The following is a 23,650-nucleotide window of genomic DNA, read 5'->3' as shown; positions in this document are numbered from 1 at the left end:
ACCACTTTTCTACTTACCTATTGCAGGAGAGTTTTTACATCAAACTCAGAAATGCGGCTAGTCTCACTAGCCAGCTTGCTCCCGATCCCTAGTCTCTGCCTTCCCTGTCTTGTACAGGCCGGTCGCCAGGCCCACCCGGAGTGCAGGTGGGCTCTGTAGGATTTCTTGCTGGTGCAGAAAATGCTTTCCACTGCTGGGCTATACCCACAGCCCATGCAGAGTACTTTCTAAATGAACAAATTTAACATCTGAGAGACCTTATATGGTGGCTCTCACGATTTGCAATTTTGGCTTGAGAGCTTAGGCACAAGGGAGTAACAGAGCGCTCCTCTGGTCTGTGTGGGAGAGCAGTTCTGGGGAGGATAACCCAGGAGGGAGTGACTGCCCAGGAGGTCGGAGGCCTGGGGCCCGAATGGAACAAGACGCAAAGAAGAAAGTCCACCGCACATGCGTTCTCTGCTTCCTCGTGGCGGAGTTGTAAGCTGCTCCGCTCCCCCGCACCCGCCCTGCCACAATAAGCCTCTAAAACTGATGCCAAGCTGCTTCTCCTGGGTATGTGTCACAGTGACTCTCAGCACATAGGTATTTATGAACTGTATTTTCTTTTTCCCCAAGACAGGGTTTCTCTGTGTAGCCTTGGCTGTCCTGGACTCGCTTTGTAGACCAGGCTGGCCTCGAACTCACAGCGATCCGGCTGCCTCTGCCTCCCGAGTGCTGGGATTAAAGGCGTGTGCCACCACCTGGCTTGAACTGCACTTTTACTTCTCAGCCATCATTGTCATGTTTGGACAAGGGAGGGGGATAAGGAAATGCCACGCTGGGCTGGTTCAGCAGTTAAGATCGCACACCGCTCCCACAGAGGAGCCATGCTTAGTTCCCAGCACGCACACCAGGCAGCATATAATCACCTTTAACTCCAGTTCCGGGGGGATCTGCCATGTCTGGCCTCGGAGGGAACCACACTCCCAAACAAACAGCCGATGAGCGTTCCTTCAAACTTCCATCATGCGTCAGTACTAAGTGGGGGCAGGCTGGAAGCAATCTCTCTCCCCCAACAGTTGTTTCCACTTAGATAAATTACATTAGCATACAGTAAAAAAAAAATCCAAAATACTGGAGGACACAAAATGAGTCACAGGTAAGCTATGACACAATTCCACCACGTCTGTGTCACTGTCCAGCTGAGAGATTGGAAATCAACCATGTGTCATCTGAAGTCTTCTCAAGTGTTTTTGGCATGTTTCCTGGGTCCTGAGAATTTTTGCACTGCACAATTCATACATTGAGAATTTTGTTCCTAAGTCATTTCCTGTCCAGCTCACAGCCTATGAATGTAACTAAAATAGCAACAATAAATACTATTAACTACTCAGTGGGTCATAAACAGACAAGTACTTTTGAACGAGCTAGGCCAATGCAAGCTGCTTGTCAAGTCATTCATGTAGGAGACTGCTTTCCTAACGAAAGGATTTAGAATGAACTGATTTGTGGGCTGGAGAGAGAACTCAGGGACCAAGAGCTCACACCGCTCTTGTGGGGGGACAAGATTTCACTCCCCCGTGTGTCAGATAGCTCCCAACCACCCTTTACTCTAGTTTCAAGGGACCCGTCACCCTCTGCTGGCTTCCACAGCACTGCCCTCACGGGTGTAGACCCGCACACAGATACGCATCTACATATTCAATTTTTAAAAATAAAAGTATAGTCTACTGACTTTGTGCCTCTTATCAGGAACTAGTAAATTTTTAAAAATCTAAACTAACTGTAAGAGTGGGACTAGAGAACCCTATAGGACTCCGTGACATGAAAATGTCAGACATAAAACATACCGTCTTATTGAATAATAAACCTAGCTGGCATGCGTGAGGCCCTACATGGAGCCATGTCCTTGCACTTTTGTCACTATATAAACCTCTATATAATGCTGGCATTTAATGCTTATGAAATCAGATTTATTTATCAAACTGACTAATGCAGATGGACTACATCAGTACTGTATGTGTGCATATAACACATGTGTGTTGTACACATACACACACACATAAAATTATAGGGGCTACAGACAGAGGAACTAAGAATTAATATGCAGAGGCTGTTTGAGGAAAATCACTTTAGATTTTCTTGAAAACATTTCTTGTGAGTTTCTGGTTTAGTAAGGATAATGCGCCCCTGCATTTGTTTTTACTTTTCCAGAGTGACACACAAACAAACACCTGCCTGTAAAGAGTTTTCAAAGGGGGAAGCACAAAGCAGGAAAGACTGTCAGGCAGACGGGATGGGACACACTTATAACCCCAGCGCTCAGAAGCTGGGGCAGCAGGACGTCTACAAGTTCAAAGCCAGCCTGCGACACAGAGCAACCTTGCCTCAAAGAAACAAACCCACAAAGAAATACTACAACAACAACAACAACAACAACAACAACAAGAAGTCAAATGGAACAGCAGGATCTGGCTGAGCACTGTGGACAAGTGTCAACAGGAGAGAGCAGTGAGGGCCAAATGCTAGCAGCGAGGCGCAGTAGATGGAAACGCACTTTGCATTGGTCTCCTGCTCCATTACTGTGTTAAATTCACCTAACCCACCATTAGGATCCTGTCAACAGAAAACTTTAACAGCCCATAATTGCGTCCTTGAGCTGCTGAGCACCAAAAGCCTCCGTGTGGGGACTGCAGAGGGCAGTGAGCTAAGCCCCACCCTCCCTGTTCGGGATCAAGGGTGTGTCATCACTGAACTAACTATGAATAGACACATGAGAAGGACTTCCAGTACAGAAACTCTAGAGACGCCCCTAAGATTCCTGTCCCTGCCCCCACAGTTCAACAGTGTGGGACACTGCCATGAAGATAGTAAGCAACTGAGCTTAGGAGAGAGAATTCTGGGTTATCTGGATGGGTCCAATATCACGCCATCCTTTATAAACAAGAGATGCTGGAAAGAGGCACAAGAGAGGTGAATGAAGAAAGGTCAGATAAACTTGAGAAGTCAGGAGCTCTCTAGAAATGGTGGAAAAAATCATTCCTACGACTACAAGGAACCAGACTGTACCCGGACTCTCAGAGTCTCAAGGAGGATACAGAGAGCCAAAGGTCTAAGCAGACCAAGTGAGCCATGCTGCTGTACCCAACTTTCGGCCTACAAGATAAAAACTGTGTTGTTTTCAGTTGCCAAACTTATGATCCTTCCTTATGGTGGCAACGAAACGCTAGCAGTTTCATATATGGAAGTCAGGGACAGAGCTCAGTGTCCGAGTTCTTGTTAGTATGCTCAAAACAACACAGGACAAGAAAAAGACTGCCAGGTGCAAGGAACAAGACATCAAAGAAGCCAAGACTAGGAGGTGTTAAGATATTAACAACAGGCGAGGTGTTCTACGCGTGTTCACTAGTCCACTGAGGTACAACTTTATTTTAAAAAGCCAACAACCTTAAATTTATTGATTATCTATACAACAAACACTCTGGGGAAACACAAAGCAATACAAATTAAAGTGTGGTGCCACAGTGAAAAAACACAACAGGAGAGATGTAGTCGGTAAGAGGGTCAACCCAAGAATATGACCCAATGGCACGCACCAAAGGCAAATGATGAAATGCCAAGGAGAAGAAGGAGCAAGGAAACAGTAACATTTCACATAAGAAGCAGGCCCTGGTCAGGAGTCTCCAGAAAAAGGTATGGAAATAAGTCCCTAACCAGGGAGCATCGCTATAAAAGTTCAAAATGCAACAGAAACAGTCGCACAAGTTTCCAAGGAGAAAAAGCAGTCCACAAAGAAAAGATGAAAATGAAAATTCAGAGTATTGATGGGAGAGGTGGCTCAGCAGTTAAGAGCAGTGGCTGTTCTTCAAGAGGACCCAGGTTCAATTCCCAGCACCCACATAGCAGCTCACAACTGTCTGTAGCTCCAGTTCCAGATGATCCAACACCCTCACAGACACACCAATGCATATAAAAATAAAAATGATTAACTAATTAATTAAAAGAAAAAGTTTGAGACCTGCCTGCTCTACAGAGTGAGTTCCAGGACAGCCAGGGGTACACAGAGAAACAAACAAACAAACAAACAAACAACTCATTTTAATTAAAAGAAAAAAATTGAAAACATTATCAAGATTTAATAACAACACTGGAACCCATCAGACCTCTGAGCAGTGACTTCCAAACTCTTAAGAGGGAAACTTTCAATCTAATAATTCTATAAGAAGCAGAATAAAGATAGTTTCGATAAACATCTTAAAATTATTTATCCTGCTGACACTTTCTCATACTTTCCTTACCTCATGGAAGCTCTATTTCTCCATCCCAGGAAAATAAAAGAGAAAAACGTGGGGATCAAACGTGACAAAAGACATTTTCAATGTATGTGTTCATGAGTACATATGTGCATATGCATGCAGTCGTATGTCATGCTTGCACAGGCTAGAGGGTGACCAGTCTCTGGAAGGGGAATTACAGTTGGTTGTGAGCCACCAAATATGGGTGCTGGAAAGCAAACCCTGGTCCTCCCTAAGAGCAGGGAGCAGTCTCAATCACTGACTCATCTCTTCAGCCTCTGGAGAAAATGTTTAAAATGTTTCTGCTTAAGGAGTACCAAATGGAACAAGAACGGACAGAAAATGAACACCTAAGAAGCTGCCTGAAATAACCCTCGAGGTGACAGAAGTGGGTTTCAGTGCAGGGCGGGTGGATCCGCAGGCAAGGTTAGTATTTACATGTGATGAGTTCTTTTCTAATTCTGTGACAAAATACTGCACAACTGGCAACAAAGAATGGCTTCTTTTTGGCTCACATTTAGAGGACGCAACCGCCATGACAGGAAGCTGAGGCAACAAGAGCCAGAAGCAACATTGTAGCTACAATCACTGGGGAGTGGGGGACCAGGAAGAGGCGCCGGACTGGATGCTTGTGCTGCCTCCCGTTACTCCTTTTTGCTTAGTCCAGGACCTCAGCCTACAGAAAGGTGCTGCTGTCCACATTCGGCTTGGGTCTTCCCACCTCAATATAGACAACCCCTCAGAGACACGCCCACAGACTTGCTTCCATGGTAACCTAAAGCCAACAAGCTGACAAGATTAGTAGTGCTAAGGGTGACCACCCTGTTCTCGGTACATGTGTGTCTGGGTGGCTGAGGGAGCCTTTTACTTTCTGGGAAGCTGGGAAGACAGAACCTGGAAGGGACACCATGAACATGGCCTTGAACGTGGTCAATTGGAAACCCCAGGGAAAGAATGATTTTGCACCTAGAGTGCTTTATTGAATAACAATGGCTTTATGAAGCAATAGACAGAGTTAAGAGAAAATCCTAGGATAAATTAAGAACGGAGGGTCTAATGACGATGGAGTGGCAGGAACTTGGATTTACTACCCTTTATTTAAACACTAATAAAGGAAAGGCCAAAGGGATGGATTTGGCTTTACTTATGCCAATCTACTAAAGGCAGCTGAGGCTGGGAGAGGCCAAGAGAGCAAGCTCTTGCTGGGTCGAGACCCTTGAGGTGGGGAGGGGAAGCCGGCTAGATGGGGCAGATAGAGAAGGGAGCTCTACTTACAGAGAGCTCTCCCAAAGTCTGCAGCGCTGTTTCCTAGAGTCTGGCTGAACTGTGACCTGTGTCTGTGAGCAAACACCACTCAAGACCAGAAAACAGGAAAGGACCCATGACAGAAACCATGTTCCCACCAGGAAGAGTGGAAGGAGTCCCAAAAGACATCACCTTAGGACATGCCTGCCTCTATGACACTGTTGTCACCTACAAAATTCCTGCTCAAGAGCTGCACAAATCCAGTTACATAAAAAGTAAAAACCAAAGGAAAAAACCTGATAATGTTTTAAGTAAGGTGATGATTTTGTGTTGAGCTGTGCTCACACCCATCCTGAACTCAAGGCCAGGCTGAAGTGGGAAGACAAAAGGTAGACATAGCTTAGAAGTCACCGCTGGAGACAACTCGGCCACAAAGGACAACTAAAAACTCTTTAACAGAGAGGAAGGAAGAGAGAAAAGAGAGAAAAGAGAGGCCACAGATTGCTTTTCACAAACATTAGAACTTTTCTATTTCAGTAACATTTTTTAAAAAGGTTAGCCACACACTAAGAAACTCTTTTAAAAACACGCCCAATAAAGCTTCTACATGATTGTAGGGTCTACCAGATGGCCCATCTTCCAAGAGTAGGGCAAAGAATTCAAGCACAGCTTGCCTCTGTGTTGCTTTGAGCGCAGTGGCAGAAAGAAAGAACGCAAAGGAGGAAAGACAGCTCTGCTCGTGGTTTCAGACCGTCAGGGTGGGGAAGCCTGTGTAGGGTCTATGCTAATAGTGCCAGAAGGGCCCTGGAATCAGGCTTGTTCCTCGTGACCTGCTTCTATCAGTTAGTTCCACAGCTTCTTAAATTAGTATCACAAGCTGGGAAACAAGCTTCAAAACATCAACTGCAGGAGACATTTCAGATTCAGATCATAACTTTGCCCAAGAAAATAGACATGAGCAACCATACTCAACTGGACTCTCGTCCACCAGAATGCTCACATCTCAAGGGTCTTACTCACTGCTCTACTGCTGCAGGAGACGCCATGGCTGAGCCGGGCATAGTGGCGCACACCTTTAATCCCAGCACTCAAGAGGCAGAGGCAGGTGGATCTCTGAGTTTGAGGCCAGCCTGGTCTACAAAGCAAGTCCAGGACAGCCAAGGCTACAGAGAAAGCCTGTCTTGAAAAAACAAAAACAAAAAAGAGACACCATGACTGAGGAAACTCCTAGGAAAGAATGCATTTCATTTGGGGCTTGCTTCACTTTTCAGTCGTCAGTCCACTGTCATCATGGAGGGTAGCAGGGAGGCAGCTGGAGTGGTAGTGAGCGCTACATCCTGATCCTTAAGCAGAGAGATGGGGGTGGGGGGTGGGGGGGAGGCAGGCAGAGAGGGATGGGGGGGGGCTGGGGGGGAGGCAGGCAGAGAGAGATGGGGCTGGGGGCTGGGGAGGAGGCAGAGAGAGATGGGGGTGGGGGCTGGGGAGGAGGCAGGCAGAGAGAGATGGGGGGGAAGAGAGAGACAGAGACAGAGAGACAGAACGAGAACACACACACACACACACACACACACACACACACACACACACACACACACACACACACACACACACACACACGGGCCTGGCATGGGCTTCTTTCAAGGCTCTCCCCTAGTGACTCACTTCCTCCAGCAAGGCCACACCTCCTAATCCTTTCAAACAGTGCCGTTCCCTGGTGACTAAGCACTCAAATATATGAGACTATTGGAGGATAGTCTTACTTAAAGCACCACAGCAGGCACCTGGAACTGTCAAGTCCCGCTGGGTCAGAAGACGTAATAGCAGGGGTGGTTTGCAGTGGAGCTGGGGAAGTTCATTCTTTTAAATGTCCTGTGCCTTGTGACCCAGAATTCCTGTAAGGACTATATGTGGATGGGTTTTGCAGCTTCATTTACATTTTTTATTCTGGTTTACTTACTGTGTGTGTGCATGTGTATGCGTGGGCTTGTATATAGGGGGCCAGATGACAACTTGCAAAATTAGTTTCCTCCTTACACAGTAAGAGTCTCAGAAACTGAACTCAGGCCTTCAGGTTACAGTGGAAAGCACATTTACCTGCTGGGCTATGTCACTGGTCCAGAGTCCACCGTGCCCTTAGATTGGTGATGTATTACCACCTTTTTCTTGCTGTGATAAAATACCATGGCCAAAAGCAACTTACAGAAGAAGTTTATTTTGGTTTTTAATTTCAGAAAAGTAAGAGTCTATAATTGATGAGAAACCATGGCTACAAGCAGCAGGCATGGCAGCAGGAGCAGGAAGCGGAAAACAGACGGGCGAACTGGAAGTCGGGGGAGGTTACATCTCAAGGGCTGGTCCCAGTGACATCCTTCCTCCGGCAAGACTGTGCAACCCAAACCTTCCCAAACAGTGTCGCCAACTGGGGACCAAATGTGCACAGCCCTGAGCCTGTGGGGAACATTTCCCATTCAAACCACCACAGGTAAATACACATGAAGGACAGAAAAGCCACATATAGGGAAGGCCACATACCCTATGTTTACGCTTAAACGACACTTGAGAAAAGGCTGCCCTTATAGTGACAGCAGACAGAGCAGTTGGTGGGGTCGGAGCTGCAAAGGGACTGAGGAAACTCTAGGGTGATGAGATCTCCCCGTCGCTCTGCTGTGCACGTGTCAAGATGCACTCAACATTACCTGTACGGTTGCCTCAAGCCAGCCAGAGAGTTAAGTGAGGGATGGCGACCTGGCTCAGCCGTTAAAAGCACTGGCTGTATTCCCAGAGGACCCAGGTTGCATTCCCAGCACCCATAGATGCTCAAAAGCCATCTATAGTCCCAGTTCCTGGGAATCTGACACCCTCTTCTGGCCTCAACAGGCACCAGTTACACATATGGTACACAGGCATACATGCAGACAAAATACCCACACACAAAATTAATTTTAAGAGCTAAGCGAAATCAATAGTTTTCATAAACCGTTAGTTACTCTAACGTGATTTGGTGCCAGGCGTGGTGGCATACATGTAATTTCAGCACTCAGGAGGCAGAGGCAGGCAGATCGCTGTGAGCTCGAGGCCAGCCTGGTCTACAAAGCAAGCCCAGAACAGCCAAGGCTACACAGAGAAAGCCTGTCTCAAAAGAAGAACAAGCAAACAAAAACCATGATTTGATCTTTACGTTTTGCTTAGTTTGGCTCCTTACGGGCTTAAGGAAGAAGCATTTGGCAGACCTGCTTGACCGGCAAATCTCCTGAGCGCTGCTTAACCCTCTTCTCTGCTTGTCTCTAACACGGGGAGACTGCAAACACTCGCACCTCTCTGCTTCTCTAGTCTCTCTCGAAGACTAGCCGCGGGGTCCAGGTGGGCAGCGAGATGTGAGGGAAGAAGATCCTGGGAAATTTCTGCTCCACCCAGCCAAGTTTGGAAGAGAGCCCAAAAGTACCTTCCCCAAAGGGGGCCTGCCCGAATCCACTTCTAGATCAACCTGACACACTGACTTCCCTGGGCGACGGAGCATGACCTGAGAGCCGTGAGCTCAAACAACCCTTTTCTCCCAAGTTGCTTTCGGCCGTGGTGGTCACTGCTGCAACAGCCACTCCAACTAAGGCGGGGCCTTGTCCTTGAAGACATGTCACTCATCACTCTAGTTCTGTCGTGTGACCTCTCGCCATGGAACATATAAACCCCGACTTAGAACACAGCTGAGTTAGGATTTCAGTCTACAGCCAAAAATGAACTTATAAAGAACAAAATATACGAGAAAAATGATTTGAAAATAAAGTAACAAGCGCTAAACAATTTTTAGACTAAAGAAGCAAATTCTTCGAGGGCACAAATAAGCAGAAAGTACAGAACAACAACAACAACAACAACAACAATTATTATTATTATTATTATTATTATTATTATTATTATTATTATTATTATTATTATTATTATTATTTCCTTTTCATCTTTGCAGGAAACCCTCCCATCTTCTCTACTCTCACTGTACGTATGTCTCTACCAAACACAGTTGCCCTCCCCAGGGGCAGGGCAGAAGAGGAAAATGGGATCGGATTAGCAGTGGCCTAAGTCATCTCACTATGGGAAGACTGCGCTCAAGTCCGTAAACACCAACCTAAGACACTGTCAAACACTGGGAGGAGACTGTCCATGTCACTGACCTGGCTTGACCTTTGTGACGTCTGCATGCCAGCGTACAGGTTGGATAAAGAACATTCTCTGACAGCAATGCTTGTTTAAAAAAGGCAGAGGCAAGAAAGTCAATCTCACTTAATCATTAAACAGCAATGACTTTTTTTCTTTAACCAATTTTCTTTTTTTTTTTTTCTTTCTTTCTTTTTGGTTTTTCAAGTCAGGGATTCTCTGTGTAGCCTTGACTGTCCTGGACTCACTTTATAGACCAGGCTGGCCTCGAACTCACAGTGATCCACCTGCCTCTGCCTCCCACCTGCTGGGATTAAAGGTGTGTGCCACCACCGCCCAGCTCTTTAACCAATTTTTAAAACAAAAATTCTAAAAACCTTGGAAAGGTTGTTGGTGTTCCGCAAAATTAGATAATTTCCCATTCAGTTGGCTGTCAGTGTGTTCGCTGACCTTCCAGCAGCTGGCACCGTCACGTGTCCCTGGGCCTGATGTTAATTACATGGTGGCAGCACTGGCCACGCCATCTTTCTTCCTGTTGTTTCTACTTCTCTCACAGCAATCAAGAGCCAGAGAAGAACCCAGAAGAGCTCAGCTAATGAAACCACAGTGACCAGCACTTAAGCGAGTCACTTAATTTGAGGAAAATCGCTTGGCTTGAATATTAAATGACTTAACAGGGGAAGGTGGTGCCAGGGAGCAGCGACGGAGTCACGTCAGCATCTGGCGCTCAGTGGAGGGAGGATGAGCAGGGTGTCCCCAAGTAAGGGTAGGGTTAGCAGCTTTTCCTACATGGGGCAGACAGAGAGAGCGTCATCCTGCCTACAGCGCCCCAACTCTGCCTTGTAATGCAAAAGCGACCAGCCAGCCAGGGCAGCGTGGCTGGGCTCCACACAAGCTTGCTCATGGACAGGGGTGTTTAGGTTCCTGTCAGTCTCACGTGTCTCAAACACTCTTTAGCTTTTAAAAACCATTAAAACATACAAAAGCCTAAGCACACTTCACTCATGAATGATTCACACACGGGCAGGGTCACTGCCAAATGGATTTAACAACCCTGTGAAGCGAACACGCGCACTTTCCTTCCAATGCTAACAGCCTCTGGTACTTACAAGGACTATTTTTCAGCAAGAAGAAGGATGTTCAACTACTGTTAACTAAGTAAGTTAAAAATGGCCGGGAGTGCCGAGATAGCGCTGCGGGAAGCGAGTAAGTAGTGGAGTTATGGGGGAGAAAGCAAGAAAACAGGTGGTAGAAGGTGGAGGCGGAGAAGCCTAGAGGTTGTGCTCCGAGGAGGCAGAACCGGAGACTCGGAGGCTGTTGCTGCTCTTGCTCCTTGGGAAATGGCGAACCACGCTGCCCACCAAGAGAAGCAGTAACAAAGGCAAGTGCCAGTGGGCCTACGCCTTCTTCCCTCGAGAAAACCAATCGCCGTGTGAGTCGCTGTGACACCCAGGAAGAGGAGCAGACCTGCAGGGCGGAGCCCCACGACTGCCTGACATGCCGCGCTGTGCTCACTTCCTATCACCAGCCTATGTGCTAACCTCTCTAGTTGACTCTGGTGGTTCAGCCGTGAGCCTGGACAACTCTATGTTGAATTACAGTTTCTCTGTGCCGTGTTTAACTTTGGCCAGGGGTTTGTTTCCTTTGCAATCTTTGGGTTGGACAAACATGTAAAGGCACCCAGAGGCCCCGCCCACCACGCGGCCAGCACCGAAGCAGGAGCCAGTACGATGTGCAAGTCTGTGATAGAGAAGTGAGACGTGCGTGAGAGAGAAGCTGAAAGGGTTGAGCGCTGTGAAGAGAGGTGGCTCTGGAGGGGGAAGGGAGGAGAGCACAGCCTGGTGTGAGCTGCCTGTCCGGTCACCTGAGGCCATGCATGGTGAAGTCCCAGCCTGCACTGCCACTGAGGGCTATGTCTGTGTCTATGACAAGATCCATGGCCCGTGTAAAGACATCCTGGGTATGAGCTGCTCTCTAGGACCATGTTGATATCCAAGGGCCGCGAAGAGCTGGCCCTGTCTCTCACCCGCTGCAGCACTCTAGAGAGACGCCTGCACCCTGCCTCCCTGGGCAGCACTGTAGAGATGGCCCTGGTGGCAAAGACAGGAAGGAGCTGACATTGCCACTCATCTGCCATGAGGTGGTGTGGGCACAGGAGAGATGCCATCTCCCCCTTGTCCCTTGTCACCTGCAGCAGGCTGGAGCTGGCCCTGCCCCCTTATCGGGGCAACACTCAGGACAGCGGGCCCTGCATCGAGGTAGCAAACAGAGCCGGTGTGTGTGTGTGTGTGTGTGTGTGTGTGTGTGTGTGTGTGTGTGTTGTACATGTATGCACAAGGTTGAGTTGGCTCGGAGGCATGAGAGCTGGTGTCTGTGGCACTGGGTAAGCTAGCCGGAACCAGGCTGGAGCGCTCACCACCCAGATGGTGCGGGTGTGGGAGAGTTGGTGGGCTGACCATCTCAGCTTCCACCCAGGCCCAGATTGGGGCTTTGGTTTAGCTCACCCAACACACACCCCACCTATGAACTGCTGGCACACATGAAGGGCTGGTCCTCCAGATGCAAAGCTGAAGGACCTCCATGACACAGGGCAACAACAGGGTATCTGAGAGGAGTCCAGTGAGAATGCAGTATTGATGGTGTAGCAGAAGCCAGAGGCCTCGAACCAGACCAATGACTAGTTGTAATGAACATTTGCAAGTAAAACTGTGCAGACAAAAGGTACACTGTGTGACACTCTGTGACACACTACAGCTTCTACGGTGAGATTTGTGTGTGTGTTTACTTTACGGGGGATTGCAAGAGCGGAGGGCAGATATGAAGACACAGCGAAATGAGTGGGATTGGATTACTGAATTACTTAAGGCCACGTCTCCACCTTAGTTCTTTTTTTTTTTAAATCTTTTATTTACTTATTTATTATTTATGCAGTGCTCTGCCTTCATGGACACCTGCAGGCCAGAGGAGGGCTTCATATCACATTACAGATGGTTGTGAGCCATAGAGTGGTTGTTGGGAATTGAACTCATGACCCTCTTAACCTCTGAGCCATCTCTCCAGGCACCTGCCTTGGTTATTTCCATAAGCACTCCTCCACTCCAGACTTACTTAATTATACCTTTAAGTCCTCGTTTTTTTCCTGCGGCCCTCCAAGCCTGCGGCTGCTATGGCTTAATTATGGGAAGTCCCCCACACTCGAGTTCTGGAAGCCTGTTCTCCAGCTGGTAGTGCTAAACACAGGATGTGGAACCTTCCAGAGCTGGGGCCAAGCTGCCAGGCCTGGTCTCATCCCAGAGCTCTAGAGAGTTGAAATTCTAAAACACAAGGCCAGCAAGACAGATGCATAGGAGGCTGAGATGGCACAGTATTAGCAGTCGTAAAGACAGTTACAACAATGCACACATGCACACAGCTGTACTAAGAAGTTGGAGAAATGTAAGTACAGAAACTTAAATACCACCCCCCTCGCGCGTTTATGTTCACTCACAAGAGAATGTGGAAGGAAAGACATCTTACAGTGTTAAAAAAAAAAAGTGCAAGATTTAGTGACAGCACACGGATGGTAAAAGTGGGGACTAGGAACTATGCTGCAGTATTTAGAGTTCTAAAGTTGATGAGGGCACCCAGGGTGTTCTAGGTGTAAGACTGGCACCCCCACCGCCATGTAAGTACATTTCATGTGTTTTCATGAGTTGCGGTATTAGGAATAAAATATAGGTGAATAGTTCCTAAACACAACAAAACGTAAGCTCGAAGTAAATTTTCAGAAACAATGCAACAATACTGTCACAGTTCTTGGTCAACACGACCAAAGGTCTAATTCGTTTCCCTAAGACAAGGTGAGGGACAAGGTATACAGATGAAAAGGAAAGTACACGATTCATTTATAAGAGGTGTGATTATACAGAAAGTGAAAGACTATATATAACTTACTAAAATTTAAGACAGAGCGATTAGAGCCACTTCAAAAAAATAAATCTACAGCATCTCTAGCAGCAGCAACTAACAAGGTGGAAGCGCAGGGCCAGGGGTGGGGGGGTTGGGTGGGGTGGGGGGTGGAAGGGGGCGTGATGGCTGGGGGGGGGGTGCATGCAGAAGCTGCTGAACTCAGCCCTGAGCTGGGCACGCACTCACAGTCTCAGCATCCGAGGATGTCCTTAAGAAAGAAGCAGAACAGCACATCGAGACTACACTAAACTACAATACTCCAAAGAAATACAGAAAAGCATTTTCAGAGCTTAGCATCAGCGATCATCATTCAGAAAAGACAAGACAGAGAGAAAACACTCAACATAAAATGAAAGACCTGGGCTGGGAAACGGCTCAGCGTAGAAGCTGAAGACCAGGGTTCAATCCCACTCAGAAGAACACTACCAGTCCCTGAAAGCTGTCCTTTGACCTCCACATGTACAGACAGCATCACGACATTTGCTCCACTGCCACACACAAGCAATAAACAACAACAACAACAACAAAAAATAGGGCTGGAGAGATGGCTCAGAGGTTAAGAACACTGGCTGATCCTCCAGAGGTCCTGAGTTTAATTCCCAGCAACCACAGGGTGGCTCACAATCATCTATAATGTGATCCGGTGCCCTCTTCTGGCCTGCAGGTGTACATGCAGCCAGAGCACTGTATACTTAATACTAAATAAATCTTAAAAAACAAAACAAAAAAAATTTTTTTAAACTGTTGAGCTATGTGTGGTAGCACACACTTTTAATCACAGTAAGGAAAAAGTAAGCTTTGCTTTGTGAAGGGAGTTAGGAGAATGGCAATCAAGAATTTTACCTATATTACTGTGCCTTAAAAATGACAAAGTAGGCCCAGGCATGGTGGTACATGCCTTTTATCCCAGCACTCAAGAAGTAGAGGCAGGTGGATCACTGTGAGTTCGAGGCCAGCCTGATCTACAAAGCAAGTCCAGGACAGCCAAGGCTAACACAGAGAAACCCTGTCTCAAAAAACGGAAGAAAAAAAAAAAAGAAAAGATAAAGTATCGACAACTATTAATTCTAAATGACAGGAAGTAGGTAGATTTTATACTTTTCAGTGTTTTAACTTGTTTTATCCCATTAAACATGAATGATTGATCCCAGAAGCATTACATAAAAACTGAATTAATCTGCCTGCATCTCTCCTCTGCCACCTTAAGTTCCTTGGAATGAAAACAAAAGATGCCTAAAAACTGAGGAGAAAGATAAGCATTTCTAAGATTGTTTTAAAATAATAAAAACCACATATTTCAGAGGGTTAAAAAATGATTGTTGGGGCTGGAGAGATGGCTCAGTGGTTAAGAGCATGGGCTGCTCTTCTAGAGGACCTGAGTTCAATTCTCAGCAACCACACAGTGACTCATCTGTAAATGGCATCTGATTCCCTCTTCTGGTGTGCATGGTAACAGAGCACTCACATACAATAAATAAATGTATATATTTTTTTAATTCTTAACAGACCTAAAGTAGATACTGACTTGATCAACAGAGGCCCTGTCAGAACCTCAAATACGACACGGAGAATCCATGAGAAAAACCTAGAAACTCAGGGAGCAGAGGGAGCCTGTGCTAAGGCTCAACAGTCCCAGCCCAGCCTCCGTCCAGGGCCTGAGACAGCACCGGGCGAGGATCGGGCTCTAGCAGGTGACTATAGCTGCTGGGAGGCAGTCCTGAAGCTATCCCAACTGAAAACTTGTCAACAATATGCTAACCAGAACCTAAACCTCAGTACATATTTGCTCTAAGAATGAAACAACCCAAATGTCCACTAACAGGGAACTCTGGGAATGGGGAATTAACACTAGTGCAACTATACACAATTACTGTAAAACAGCAAAACAAAAACAAAAAACAAACAAACAAAAAACCCAACAGTAAATTGTACTAAACAAACACATACTTGGGGCCTGGGAGATAGGTCTGTGGGTAACAGCATTTGCCATGCAAGCGTGAGGACATGAGTTCGAATCCCCAGCATCCACCTAGACAGCTGGCCTATGACTGTAACTCCATGTAGTGGAGGGCTGCTGAGGTTTGCTGGCTAACAGCCCAGTTCCAGAGACACCCTGTTTAGAGGAATTAGTGCTGAAACCAAGTAGGACAGACACCTGTAGGGGCTCCCACACCTGTGTACACATGTGCATACCCACACATAAACACACAGCACAGAAAATGGTCTGCACAAGCTGATGTGTAGTAAATCACACTGTAGGGGGCCAATATATTTATGAATTACTAGTATCATCGGAAAATGCAGCCTATGTATGAAAGAGTTCTAACTCTAGTTGGAACTAAAATCTGGAAAATCATTAACTGTATCTAAGAATTATGTGCTGGCGGTAATGACGACAGCTCACATTTTCTCTGATGACCGAATGCTTCCTGTCTTACACCATAACCCGGTCAGCCAACGTAAAAGGCGATCCACATATTGTTTCTGAAGGCACAGGAGCTGTGCCCTCACACTGGGGCTGCTCCCTTAGCAGTGAGCAGGCCTTCATCAAAGGAAATGACACCAGCTCTCAGAATTACCGAAATCAAAGTGACTTATGTAAAGGAAATACTGAAAACCAGGACCCTCTGAAAACAATGCCTGCTCCCTTCCCCTCCCTCTGACAAACCATGCTGCTGGGACTTAGGGTGTAGCTCAGTGGAAACTCACTTGCCTTGCATGCGTTCAGTCCCAAGGTTCAACCCCCCACTATTGCCAAGTAGTAAAGTCATCAGAAAAAAGTTTTATGTATGATCCTAGTCAGGGGGGAAATCTAATTTTTCTTGCCCCCATCTTAACCCAAATACTTCTTTATCTTAAAATAACATTAAAAACTGTAAATAATAATTTCAAATACAGATGCATACAGGGCTCATCCCAACCCATACCCCAGGCTGAGCTCCGTGTGCAGGTCCTACGTGCAGCACACCTTGCTGAAGAGAGGAATACTCACTGAAAGTCTTGCAGATGTCAGACACAGCTTTGAAGACTCGGTCAGAGAAGTTCACCTTCACCTTCACGTACTTCATGTTGGGGAGCTGCAGGCGGAGCAGTTTGTGCTGGGGGGTGAACTGCAGCCGGGCGTCGGCCTGGATCCCGTACTTATCCAAGGTCCAGTGCGTCTTGAGCAGCCAGGTTCGCTTCTTCTCCCACCAGAGGGCGTGGTCCGACCAATCTTTTTTTACATCTGTAGACAACAAACAGTAAACAAGAAAAACCCACTTTAAAAAACCATCCAGAACACCTGGAGAGAAAGTAAATACAGAAAACAAAAACCTGGTACTTAAGACAAACAATAGATATTAGAAAACAAAACCGGGTGCTTAGGAAAAACAAGAGACCATTAAGAGATAGGTGCAAGAAAACAAAACAAAACAAAACAAAACCAGAAACTGTGGAGAAAACACTTTCTCAGCACTCAAAACCCAGTGCACACAGAGCCCAGAAAAAATACCCAGGGTCCACAAACAAACCTGACCTCGGAAGTCAAACAGCCCTGGGACCGGAATAGGAAGGACTAATAAAAACTGAGTGGTGGATTCCGAACTCAGCTTTAAAGAACGGACCACAGCCTGTCCATGAAGTAGATAAAAAGGCTCATTTCTGGGGCTACCTCCACGCGGTGGGGGATGGAGAGGCAGCTCAATGGTTAACCGCACGGCGGCTCCTGCACATGAGGTGACTGATGAGCGCCCTCAGCCCAGCTCCAGGGGGAATTTAATACATCCGGCTTCCACGGACACCGGCACTCAAGTGCGCACCCGTCGCGTCCCCCGCCCCCACCATATAATTAAAAGTCTTAAGAAGAAATAAAAATAACGTGCTGTGGTAGTGAGGGTAGGAACACAGACCGAGAATCCCAGCGAATGGGCATTCCAGGTGAAGAAAGGCCTGTGGAAGAACCCGGAACAAACAGCCTGTGGCTTAAACACGCTTCCTCCCGAGAGCGGCCTGAGGAAGGCAATCCAGAGAACTGGCTAGTTAGCGTTTCTGTTGCTGTGGTAAGATAAACATCCTGACCCAAATGGGGGAGGAAAGGGTTTACTTCAGCTCACAACTCTCAGGTCACACTCCATCACTGAGGGAAGTGAGGGCAGGAAACCGGAGGCAGGAACTAAAGTGCAGGGCGCGGAAGAATGCTGCTGAGTGGCCTGCTCTCCATGGCTTGCTCACTTTGCTTCCTTACACATGCCAGGACCACCTGCCCAGGGGAAGCACCGCCCACACTTGAGTTGGGGCCTCCAACAACAACCATCAAATCAAGAAAATGTTCTACAGGCCAATCTGACAAACGATTTTCTCAATTAAGATTTCCTATTCCCACCGGGCGTGGTGGCGCACGCCTTTAATCCCAGCACTTGGGAGGCAGAGGCAGGTGGATCGCTGTGAGTTCGAGGCCAGCCTGGTCTACAAAGTCAGTCTAGGACGGCCAAGGCTACACAGAGAAACCCTGTCTCGAAAAACCAAAAAAAAAAAAAAAAAAAAAAAGATTTCCTATTCCCAGATACGTCTAGGTTTGTATCAAGTTGACAAAAACCAACCAGGACAAGGATCACAGAGACCAAGTTTATTCTTTGGACATATTCTGGTACAAGCTTATAGAAAACATTAACATCTATAAAATGTTTTAGCAGCTTTAGAAACCAGATACACAAGATTTGGCTACATTCAGATCAGGCATATGGGGACAATAAACTTGTAACAGGAAGATATACAACCAACTTCAGCCAGTATTTATAGTAGCACTAAATGAAAAAAACTTCTTGGGTCAATTGCATATTAAGCTTACTAAGGGCCAAAAAGGGAAGAGATGACTTAAAAGAAAGAAAACAGCCCAAAAAATACTCCAAAGGAAGAAAAAGCCAAACGGAAGAGAACTCACTCCACCAGCAGCAAAAGAAACTGTTATGAGCAACATCCTTAAAAATAAAAATGGCTGAGACGCTCGGAGCAGCTCTTGCCAGCAAGCAGCAGAGCGTACGCACGGGGAAGGGCACAGCTGCAGGGGCCAGCTTCTACCCCCCCCCCCCATTCTAAGAATGCAGCCACACTGTGAGCAGCGGAGATTCTGTTTACGGCAGCTGATAAATGGTAGAATCTCATCTGAAGCAAAGATGATTCTCCAAGTTGCTTTCTTGCTGAACTGTATAAACCCTGGTGCTGGGAACGCATCTTGCAAACACACGTGGAACCAATATTTTGCAGCTGCTCTGTTTATACATGTAGCGTTCACGTCTCGTTTTCCAGCATATCATTTGACAACTTTTGGAAGTCCTGAGTTTTGCTGCAGACAGCTGCAGCTGGGGATTTTTATAGGAGCGTAACTGGGCACACCTGCTGCTTTTCTCTCTAGATTAGCGATTAAGACATTCAGCAGGAGGCTGGGCTCAACTGCTTTACCTCCCCACACCTCCACCCAGGCGCTTCAGTTAGGACTCTTGTGACAGCAACACCATTGAGAAAATGAAGTCAGGGCTGGAGAGATGGCTCAGAGGTTAAGAGCATTGGAAGAGCATTGGCTGCTCCTCAAGGGGTCCTGAGTTCAATTCCCAGCAACCACATGGTGGCTCACAACCATCTATAATGTTATCTGATGCCCTCTTCTGGCCTGTAGGTGTACATGCAGGCAGAGCACTGTATATAAGATAATAAATACGTTTAAAAAAAGAAAAAAATTAAGTCAGCTAGGTAGTGGTGGCACACGCCCTTAATCCCAGCACTCAGGAGGCAGAGGCAGACGGATCTCTGTGAGTTCGAGGCCAGCCTGGTCTACACAGCAATTACAGTCAGAGTTACACGCAAAGAAACCTTGTCTTGAAAATAAAGAAAAGAAAAGAAAAGAAGAGCTGGGCGTGGTGGTATACAACTTCAATCCCAGTGCCGAGAGGCAGAGGCAGGTGGGTCTCTGAGTTCGAGGCCAGCTTGGTCTACAAAGCAAGACCAGGACAAACAAGGCTACACAGAGAAACCCTATCTCGAAAAAACAAAACAAAACAAAAAGTCACTCTGGGGACTTAAGAAATGGCTCCACTGTTAAAAGGACTTGCTGCTTCTTGCAGAGGACATGAGTTTGGTTCTCAGCACCTACACAACAGCTCACGGTTATCTGTAATTACAGTTCCAAGGGATGCGGTGCCCTCTCTTCTGGCCTCTGTGTGGACCAGGAACGCCCGCAGTGTGCATACATACTCACAGGCAACACATCCATACACATAAAATAAAGAGACGCCTTTTTTTTTTTTTTTTTTTTTTGGGTAAGGTCACTCTGAGCCAGGCAGTGGTGATGCAAGCCTTTAATCATAACACTTGGGATGCAGAGGCAGGAGGATCACTGTGAGTTCGACAGCTTGGTCTACAGATCCAGTTCCAAGACATCCCACTCGGGTCTATGCAGAGAAACCCACTCTTACTAAACAACAACAAATCAATAAATAAAAATTTAAAGCCCCAAAGAGTTGGGTTGCCTCCAAAGTAACTCTGAGATGAACTCTGAGTGGCTCACTTGAGGTCCCAGGAAGCCGCTGGAGAGGGGGCAAGGCCACTGAGCTCAGTATCGGATGTCAACAACTGCAGCCCATTTCTCCTCAGAGCTGATGCAACAAGACAGAACAAAGGCTGGGGCTGGGCATTTCTCCACTTCCTAGTTTAAGCATTAAAAGCCTAGCACTTCCGGGCTGCCTCTCAAGTGGCCTAGGGCCATGCATGCACTCCAAGGGCTCATAGCAAGTCCAGAAATCCCTGCACTTTAGCAAAGGCCGCTGCAGGCACGTTAGGAATCTGCCCACACAGCTGAAGGTGGACTGGGGGTCGGGGGCGGTCCCCCAGCACCTGTCCCAGCCTGAGGTAAGTGCGGCTTGCCGAGAAAAGCAGCTGCTTAACAGACAGGGCAGCAGGGCAGAAGCAGAGCTTTAGGACGCAACAAAGGCCGGAGGAGAAACCTGAAATAGAAGCTATGCATAAATTTTGATAGAGACAACTTGTTCCAGACCACATAAGTTACAAGTGGTCCAAAAGAATTGCATTTTTGAAGTTAAAAAGACAAAAACAAAAACAAAAAAACACCCCAAATAAGATGAAAGATAAGGGTGGCAAACTAGGGGTGGCTGAAGGATCTAATACACCTTCTGGGGTTTTCAGCAACCCCAAGAGCTAAAAACAGGTTTCGGAGTCCATAAAGGGTTTTGTAGCACGAGGCCACACTCATCTATCTGTTCAGATGCTGTGACTGCGGCTGCTCTCAACATCAGCGTCATCCTGACAAATGCGCTGTGGCCGTCCTTGTCTGAAATACGGCACTGTTTGGACTCAAGGCTTCATCAATAAACTGTGCAATGAAATCTCATCTTTTCTTGTTTCTGCCACCATGACTCCCTGTCCCCTGTCCCCAGGGACTGTACCCTGAAACGGAGAGTCCAAAAAAAAAAAGCCTCTTAAAAAAAAAGGCAAAAACTTCACCACAGACCCCTCAACTTTCCATCAACCAGCATTCAAGTGACCCCGACAGAGACTTTCCCCGATGTCCATTTTCCTGGTTTCCCATCAGACACCCAGCACACAGTGACGAGGTCTGAAAAAAAGAGCACAGCTCCCACGGTAGCACGAAAACTCGTCCCGCCAGTGTTTATAAACCACAAGTGGATGGCTGCGCCGCTCTTTTAAAGCCTGATTTCCAGCCAAGGCCATTGCTTGAAGCAGCAGCCAGCCTGCAAGGATAAACGCAGACGAGAACAAGGACTTGAAATCCAGGATGGCGGGTTCCCCTCTGCTCACTCACTGTTAGGACAGGAGTTCTCTCATCAGTGGCAATCCTAGTGAGACTAACGCCCGGAGTCATCCACAAGGAAAGGACCTGAGCACAGAGCCCTAGCCCCCGTGGGGGAGGGGAGATCAAATGTAGCAAACCTGTGGGGGGCAGAAACAGATCTCTGGAGCTCCCTGGCTAGCCAGTCTCAGAGAGAGGCTGTGAAGAAAGCAAGGTGAGGAGTAATAAGAAAGCGCACCTTTGCTCCTGGGGCTAGGGCTACACAGAGCCTGTGTGAGTTAAGAGATACCACTGCTGTGATCACACTATGACCAAAATCGAGTCGGGAAGGAAAGGGTTATTTGTCTTATGCTTCCACACCCACAGTCCATCCCCAAGGAAGTCAGGACAGGAACCACACAAAGCCGGTAACCTGGAGGAAGGAGGGGAAGCAGAGGCCAGGGAGGGTGTGGCTTCAGACTGCTTTCTTACAGAACCCAGGACCTCCAGCCCAGGGGTGGCTCCACCCACAACGAGCTGGGCCCTCCCCACCAGTCACTAATTAAGAAAACCTCCTACAGGATTGTCTGTCGCCTGAATTTATGGAGGCTTTTTTTTTTCATTTGAGGCTTCCTCCTCTCTGACAATTTTAGCTTGTGTCAGAGGGTGACACAACACTAGCCAGCACAGAAACCCTGTCTCAAAAACAAAACAAAACAAAACAAACAAACAAACAAAAAAACGTGGTAGAAGACACTTGTGTCGGCATCTGGCATGCATGCAACATCTAGCACATGCATGCACATACAAGTGGTACACACGGGTGCACACACACATACTACAAGAAGAAAAACGGTGTTGGAAGGTGGACATTAGAGGGATTGTGACGCCTGTAGTCTATGGTAAGACAGTGGACACTCTGGCACTATACAGCTGTGCAACTGCGTCTGCGTAGAACTCAGAAGACAACTTATGGAATGAAGGACCTGCCTTTCTGTGCGCTTCCAGGCTCACACAGCACATTTACCCATGGAGCCATCTCCCTAGACCCTCCAGAAGTACTGTTCTGTTTTGTTTTGTTTTTATTTTTTTCAGACAGGGTTTCTCTGTGTAGCCTTGGCTGTCCTAGACTCTCTTTGTAGACCAGGCTGGCCTCGAACTCACAGCGATCCGCCTGCCTCTGCGTCCCGAGTGCTGGGCTTAAAGGCGTGCGCCAAAGCCTGGCTCCAGTAGCACTCTTAAGGAAAACAGACCACCAACCTAGTCCACAGTATTTATCACTATTGCTACAGAGTATCAAACAGCGCCTGTAAAACAATTCATTGACAAATATCTGTTAAACAATGAGTCAACCTCACTGTCCCAATGCTGGAGATGGCGCTGGATGAACAAAGCTGTGGCACCTGAAGGAGGCTGTGACCAGAGGGCTGTGTCACTAGGTGAAGACTCCAGAGCAGGCAGCAGCCTTGTCTGCTGTAAAAAAGCTGTCCAGATTTTATTGTATGAGATAAGCCACCTGGTCAGTGACTTCCAATCTGATCAGCATTCTAATTGCCTGAATAGCATTTAATTTAATTAATTTTGGTTTTGAGACAGGGTTTCTCTGTGTAGCCCTGGATAGCCTGGACTCTGTAGACCAGGCTGGCCTCGAACACACAGAGATCTGCCAGCTTCTGCCTCCCTGAGTACTGGGATCACAAGCCTGCGTCACCTCACTTGGCTTTAACTTTTTTAACTCTAAGCAATATTTTTTAAAACATTGATGTGTGGTCCCATCTGCAAACCAGAGCTATTTTGTTTGTGGACAGGTACCTGTATTTGGTTGGGGTTTTGTTTGGGGTGGGCAGATAAAGGTGAGTCTCTCCCACCCACAGCCTTAGATTAACTCTATCAATAGGGCTGGAACTGGTTTTTTTTAAAGAGTGTCATTTGTGTCTCATAACAGTCCCTGAGAGTGTTCACCAAGAGAGTGCAAAGTGAAAAAGGCCCAGAACCACCTGAAGGCCTATGGCTGGGCGAGGGGACAGCAACGAGAAACACAGCGGCTTTGATATTTTGCCCCGGCGACAGGCAGCACAACAGGAGGTGGGGGGGGGGTTTACGGGACAGATGGTCAGAAAAGGGATGGCAGGTCTCACTGTGCTGAAAAACGCCTGTGTGACCTGTATGTATCCAGCTCTCAGAGGACGTGCTTTATCCAGAACCATCTTTTGGGTCCTCAGGCTCTTCCCCTTGGCTTGCTTCCCTGCTGCGA

General features: G+C 47.2%; 1 protein-coding gene across 6 annotated transcripts in view; it reads right to left on the bottom strand.

The window, feature by feature from the left end:
- The window catches only part of FERMT2 (FERM domain containing kindlin 2), an 80,000-nt gene that overhangs the window by 33,194 nt on the left and 23,156 nt on the right, over positions 1-23,650 (bottom strand). For all 6 annotated transcript variants that reach the window (XM_084797082.1, XM_084797083.1, XM_084797085.1 and 3 more), the window contains exon 3: positions 16,609-16,842. In XM_084797082.1, the coding sequence (XP_084653208.1) occupies positions 16,609-16,842 (234 nt within the window). The remainder of the gene's footprint in view (positions 1-16,608; positions 16,843-23,650) is intronic.

Source organism: Acomys minous (genome assembly GCF_964271855.1).
Source record: "Acomys minous genome assembly, chromosome: 9".
Classification (NCBI taxonomy): domain Eukaryota; kingdom Metazoa; phylum Chordata; class Mammalia; order Rodentia; family Muridae; genus Acomys; species Acomys minous.
The sequence above is the reverse complement of the archived record's forward strand: the minus strand, read 5'-3'. Positions and strand labels throughout refer to the sequence as shown.